The 6,273-nt window shown below is 57.5% G+C and overlaps 4 protein-coding genes across 4 annotated transcripts; 1 reads left to right on the forward strand and 3 right to left on the reverse strand.

Annotated features, from left to right (window-relative positions):
- Nucleotides 1–22: 22 nt before the first annotated feature.
- SPRG_16802 (hypothetical protein) lies at nucleotides 23–930 on the reverse strand (the record flags this gene model as incomplete). Its single annotated transcript, XM_012356142.1, has 4 exons — nucleotides 23–40; nucleotides 85–663; nucleotides 708–773; nucleotides 817–930. The coding sequence occupies 4 exons, from the start codon at nucleotides 928–930 to the stop codon at nucleotides 23–25; spliced, it is 777 nt and encodes a 258-aa protein (XP_012211532.1).
- A 401-nt stretch (nucleotides 931–1,331) lies between these two features.
- SPRG_16803 (hypothetical protein) lies at nucleotides 1,332–2,111 on the reverse strand (the record flags this gene model as incomplete). Its single annotated transcript, XM_012356143.1, is given in 2 exon segments — nucleotides 1,332–1,373; nucleotides 1,378–2,111. Coding segments are annotated over 2 exon segments (762 nt in total). The 5' UTR covers nucleotides 2,098–2,111.
- Nucleotides 2,112–2,677: 566 nt separating this feature from the next.
- On the reverse strand, nucleotides 2,678–4,188 carry SPRG_16804 (hypothetical protein; the record flags this gene model as incomplete). The annotated part of the gene is made up of 2 exons (XM_012356144.1): nucleotides 2,678–3,370; nucleotides 3,415–4,188. 2 exons carry the CDS (start codon nucleotides 4,186–4,188, stop codon nucleotides 2,678–2,680), a joined length of 1,467 nt encoding a protein of 488 aa, XP_012211534.1.
- Nucleotides 4,189–5,090: 902 nt separating this feature from the next.
- On the forward strand, nucleotides 5,091–6,263 carry SPRG_16805 (hypothetical protein; the record flags this gene model as incomplete). The annotated part of the gene is made up of 1 exon (XM_012356145.1): nucleotides 5,091–6,263. A coding segment is annotated over one exon (1,173 nt), but the record flags the coding sequence as incomplete, so codon positions are not given.
- Between the last annotated feature and the right edge of the window lie 10 nt (nucleotides 6,264–6,273).

The following is a 6,273-nucleotide window of genomic DNA, read 5'->3' on the forward strand; positions in this document are numbered from 1 at the left end:
TCTGGTTCGATCGCGACTTCGATCACGGGATCGACGTCGACTGCGGTCGTCTCTGCGGCGCGTGGGCTGCCCGCGGCGGCGCACATCGTCGTCGCTGTCCGGAAGCTTCGAGTAGTCGATTGGCTCCTCGACATCCTCGGCAGATTTTTCGGCACTCACCTTCTCGTCGCTGCTTGTTGCCAATGCCGACGACGAAGGCCCCGAGCGCTCGATGCGCTTGTTGTACTGTTCAATGAGAGTCTTGTCGCCACCCGAAGTAGATGCGTCACGTCGTCGTTGCTGGTCCGGATCACGATGGCGCTTGTAGTGCAGGTGCGCGTCCATGCGGGCGCCGCGCGCCTGCTCCTCGAGTGTTCGCAAGTCCATGCCATACTGCGCTTGAACGACGGATTCCAGGGACTCACCCGTTTCCCGCGCGCGATCCTTCGCCCGCTGCAGCATCTTGGCCTTCCAGCTCGCCCCGCCGTCGCCGACAGACGCGTCCACGGGCGCAGCCATCATGGACACTTGCTCAACTTTCTTGGGATCGTATAGACCGTAGAGAAGGCCTGTGTTGGGCTCGCGCTTTCCGGTGTCAATCTCCTCCTGGCGCTTTGCGGCTTCATCGGCCTTTCGCTGGTCCTCGACCGAGAGCTGTACCTTGCGCGGCCCCGACACAAAGTCCTGTCATACATAAGGCTTCTATAGGAAGCAGAGCCTGTACGCACCATGTCCATCCATTCGTCTCGCTTGAGCTGCGACGGCGTCGGGGCAGGCGGCGATGGTGGCGAGTCCTTCCACGTGATGAGCCGTGGTCACGAGACATGGAGGAGGTACCTTTTTCTTGTGCTTCTTGGCCTCCTTCTTGTGCTTCTTGGCCTTCTTCTTGCTGCTCTCGTCGTCCGAGTCGGCGTTCGCAACGAAGCGGATCCCCGACAAGAGCGACGACATGCTTGGTGTTTCGCACGGTCCTCGACTGCCTCCAGTCCCACGCGTTGAGTTGAGTTTGGCTCTCACAATTATTCATAGTGCAAATTGAGTTTCGATACGCATTTGAGTTGAGCAAAGCCAGTCACAGGACTGGCTGCAACGGAAGCCAATCCAAACCAAGGGTACCTAAATTCAATAGGGTGTGTAACGGAATCTATTTTGGGCCGCGCGGCATTTTACATGTGTCAGACAAAACGCCATCAGCGTTTGCAAAATTTGGACGAGGAAACTTATCTGGGGGGGCGCAACTTTATTGATGGAAACCGTTCAAGTAAGTTTCACTATTCGATTAAGTTTTGAAAGCCATTCGTTTAAATATTGAACAAGTGTCAAAGGCTCGCGCTGGGAACCGCGCCATGTTGTCATGCCGACGTCGTCGATCGAGATGCCCGGGCAGAAGAAGACTACCTTTTTCCTGTCCACGACGCCGTCGTCGTTGAGCGGAAGCTGGCGCGCGTCGACAATGCGGGCGAACTGTAGCATCTTGGCATGCTGCATGTCGTTCAGCGGTCCTGTGCGCAGTGCTGGCAAGAGCGCGCTGATCTTGGTGAGCACCCACGCATTGGTGTCGTCTTCGTCAGCAGCTTTGGCAGATGTGAGGCCAAGCCGACGCGCATCGCGCGCAAAGTTGGAGCGCTTGGACGTGCACTTGCTGCACGCGTCGCCGATGGAGCCCGCGGCCAGCACGATGGGGCAGTCGCGAGCGCGGTAGCGTCCCATGGCGAACGCAAGCGGCTGGTAGAGCTCGATCGATGCATCAGGCGGCAGGTCGCTTCGAACGCTGTTGCAGAGCTTCAAGCTCGTCTCCAAGACCCGTGGCGGCGCTGTCGCGGGTTGCTCAATCCACGGTGATGCCAGGGGTAACGCTGCAGGTTGATCTTCTCGTGGCAATGGAGGTGGCGACGGAGGAGGCTTTGACCGGCGCAGAAGGGCGTCAGCACTCTTCTTGGCCGCCTTATTGTCGCGCCGTACTCTGGCGTCGCAGGCACGGCAGAGACCGTTGGAGCGGATGCGGTCGTAGCCGGATGCTGGACCAGTGCATGAGCAACTCCGACACTGCAACGAGGGCTGCAGTCCAGGCTCGGGCGCGGGCTCCAGCTCCGCTGGGCGGTCGACCCCGCGGATCATCAGCGCAACCAACTGCCAGCCTCTGACTGGATATGAAACGGCCGGGCTTGGATTCTGCGATCTTTCCCCGGTTGGCAAGATACCCTTTTCATGACGACCAACGACACTTGGCACATGCGCCCCGAAGGCTACATTTTTCATGGGATGTAGCCGCATTCCTGGACTTCGTAGTAAGCTAGGTGGCAAGTCTCGGGGCGCATGTACTACGCGTCGTTGGATGCCCCAAGATGACCACATTAGGACCGCAGAAGCGTAATAAAAAAGACAAACACAAAATATTTTGAGTATTTTAAATATGCTTTATTATATTACAGAGCGCGGCACTCATCGCGTTTTGCATGGAGAAACCGTCTGACACATCCATTTCCGGAAAGGCCCGGAATAGGCCCAAAATAGATTCCGTTACACACCCTGTTGAATTTATGTACCCTTGATCCAAACGCACCATTTGCATACTCATTCAAGCCGTCGACGGGCCTTCATTTGGCAGCCAGTGTCTTGCAATTCTTGGATTATGGGTCTCGGATGCTGGCCATAAGGCGAACGAGAAGTAAAGTAGTGCATTTAAGCCCTACTATAACTACTGATCTAGGGGTTGGGCCTTGAAGAAGCGTTCAATCAGTGCTAGCGACGCCTTGGGCTGGTTTGTTGGCACCATGTGGCCGGCCTCGTAGACGCGTACAAAGCTCAGGCTCGAGATCGAACGGACTTCGCCATAGCTGGCGCCATCGACAAGAAGCGGGTGCACCGTCGCGTTGTTGAACGCGGCTTGGCGGGACCAAACGAGGTCTTTTGTCCACGCCTCGTTGCCGACCCAGTTGCACATGATGTCGGCGTCGCCTGCGTAAATGAGCACGCGGACCCCATGCGCGAGAAGATCCGGCACGTAACTCACGTAGTCTTGCATAAAGTCGGCGCTGAAGTCCAAGTACGTTGTCTCGTTGGTCATGACCCATGGCTTGTGGACACCAAGTGTCGCCTGCGTCGTCGCCAAGTTGAGAAATCGCGCAGCGTTGGCCGTCTCGTCGAAGCACGATTCGCCGCAGAACTCGCGGATGTCATAAGGGTTCCGGTTCATCTGCTGCATGACGCCAATGACTGCATCGTCCCAGAGACCCAGCGCATCGAGGCAGCTCTGGTGCTGGCCATCGCGGCACTCTTGCGCGAGAACGCCGGCGTGAACAGCGTCCTGAAGCAGCTGCGTGAGCTGGTCCGCGGGCACAAGTGAGATATTGTAAGCGTTGGTGACGGCCAACGCCGGTGTGAGCGGAATCTAAATACAATGGTAGGATGACGATGCACAATAACACCAGGTACCTGTGTGACAGGGTCGGTCAAGCCGTTGCCGACCGAGATGCCTCGCAAGTTGATATGGATCTTGGAGCGGCGCGACGCTTGCGGCTCGAGCTGCGCGTTGAGGATGTAGTGCGCGGCAGCAGGCACGTAGTGTCCACCGTAGCTCTCGCCCGTGATGAAGAACGGGCTCTTGGCGTACTTGGGGTGCTTTGCCAGGAACTCTTGCAGGAACGCGTAAATGTTGCGGCCAACGTCGACTTGGTTGTGGTCGTCGTCCTTGTCGCTCGTCGTGTACGAGAAGCCGACGCCCGTTGGCTGGTCGAGCCAGATGACGTTGGCGTGCGACGTCCACGAGTGCGGGTTGTGAATCGTTGTCAAGTTGTCACTGATCGAGCATGGGCCGTTCTCGGTGAGAAGCGCAATCATCGACGACGACCCGGGGCCACCGGTGAGCCAGAGCACGAGCGGGTCCGTCGCCGGATTCGAGCGCGACTCGAAGAACCAATAGAAGTAGTGGTCGTTGACCTTGTGCGGCAGCTGTACATAGCCGGCCTCTTGGAACGTTGCATCACAAAACGACGACCCGTTTAGCTTTGTGGCCGTCGTTCGCGACCCGGTCGCGTGGGCAGCGACGGGTGGCGCTACCGTTGCCTGCTCATGGACGTGGTACGTGGCACCGAGGAGCGCTGCGGCACTGATCCCGGCAAGAAAAATCTTCCCAAGCCACGACGACGACGACGAGGGTTTTGGTGGCGCGGGCACGACAAGACGGAAGAGCGGCGCTTGCTCCGTCATTTGAAGACAATTGCAAAATGAACGCACGTGGTTGAAGTTGAGTACGATGGTGGCTACTCCACTGTACTCAGTTCGTGATAGATGGGCACCGGCTGACCGCGCTGCCAAGGGTCATGAATGCGAAGGCGGTGTCCGGCCGTGTGTGGTTTGTCGCTGCAATAACAAACCACGCAGGAGAAGTTTTTCTCGAGAGCCATAGCGTGTGACGATCCGGAGCGCACGTCGACGGTCTGAAAACTTTTGTGCAAGCGCAACTCAGCTCCGGCTTCGAATTTGAACCCGCACAGATGTGAGATTGTTCCGCGGATGCTATGGCCAGCAAGAAACGATCATGGGCTGCTTGGGCAGCGTGCGACGACAGAGATGGAACGCTCCCGCTTGCTTGCGAAACCGGCGGCAGTGCTTCGCGCAGAGGCCCAATGAGTTTGGCGTCTTCTATATACGAACAAGTGCGTGTGATGATACCTGCGATGATTCTACCGAGGTACTACTGCTGCAGGTTATTAGTAATAGCATCGGCAGTTGCTCCGCGCGCCTCTTGTATCGTAGGCGTTGCTGGTCAAGATCGCCAGTTAGGAATGATGATCGTGAACGATCGTCACTCCGTACAGCACTATTTAAAGGACTAGAATGGACGCCATGAGCATGTGAATAGTGTACGTGAGCAATCAAAGAAACAGAAGCTCCCTCCATCAATGTCGCCACTGCGCCACGGACAATGGTGCAGAATGTACTACATACGTGCTTGTGCAATTCGGTGCCTCATGCTCGCTATGATACCGATACAATAATGTGTGGTTGGGGCAAGTTTTTGATATATTTGAAATAATGTGACACCCAACGCAAAATAGTATTGTCGACAATTGACGTGCGTCAAACTGCAGCTCATTCCACAAAGTTCCATGTCGACAACCGAGAAGTCCCCACTCTTCAGCGTGCAAGTGAAGCCCCGGAAGGCGCCCGAAGCCAGCTACAAGAGGTGGCTATTTGCAATTGGCGCAGTTGGTGTCATCGCCGCCCTCGCGCTCTTAACGCTGACAGGCAGTCGGTCGTCGTCGGCCGACTTTTGCGACGCGACGTTCCAAGAGTCGGGTTACATTCAATTGCCGCACAAGGTCGACGACCACTACTTTTACTGGTTCTTCGAGTCGCGCTCGAATCCGGCGACGGACCCGCTCGTGCTCTGGCTCACTGGTGGCCCCGGTGGGTCGTCGATGGTCGCGCTCCTCACCGAGAACGGCCCTTGCACTATCGACGCGAACCTCAACACGGTCAACAACCCGCACTCGTGGACGTCGCACGCCAACGTCATCTGGCTCGACCAGCCAACGGGCGTCGGCTTCTCGTACACGACGAGCGACAAGGACGACGACCACAACCAAGTCGACGTTGGCCGCAACATTTACGCGTTCCTGCAAGCGTTCCTAGCAAAGCACCCCAAGTACGCCAAAAGCCCGTTCTTCATCACGGGCGAGAGCTACGCCGGGCACTACGTCCCTGCGGCCGCGCACTACATCGTGGGCATGGCCAACGCGACCAGCGACGTGCGCATCAACCTCCAGGGCATCGCGATCGGCAACGGCATGACGGACACCATCACACAGATTCCGTACTCGGCGCACATGGCGCGCGACAACAAGTACATCGATCTCGCATCTCCCGAAGGCTTTGCAACCCTCAAGGCCGAAGCTGCTGCATGCGGGAAGCTCGTCGTGCTGTGCCAAACCAACGACTCGGTGTGTCCCGAGGCGACGCAGTACTGGGGCGAGCACATCTTGGGCCCGATGATGAGCTACAGCAACAAGACGGGCAACCCGTACGACATTCGCGAAGACTGCTCCGTTGACGGCTGCGTCGACCACATTGCCAACGTTCGCGCCTTCCTCAACACGCCGGCCGTGCAGTCGCGCCTCGGCGTGCACGACAACATTACGTGGACCGAGGTCGCGATGCGAGTCTATGGCGACTTTAGCATCGACTTTATGAAGGACTACGTCTCGTTCGTGCCGCCACTGCTCGCGGCGGGTGTCCGCGTCATGGTATACGCCGGCGACGCCGATCTCATGTGCAACTGGGTCGGCAACG

The sequence above is a fragment of the Saprolegnia parasitica genome (genome assembly GCF_000151545.1).
Source record: "Saprolegnia parasitica CBS 223.65 unplaced genomic scaffold supercont2.385, whole genome shotgun sequence".
In the NCBI taxonomy this organism is placed as follows: Eukaryota; Oomycota; class Saprolegniomycetes; order Saprolegniales; family Saprolegniaceae; genus Saprolegnia; species Saprolegnia parasitica.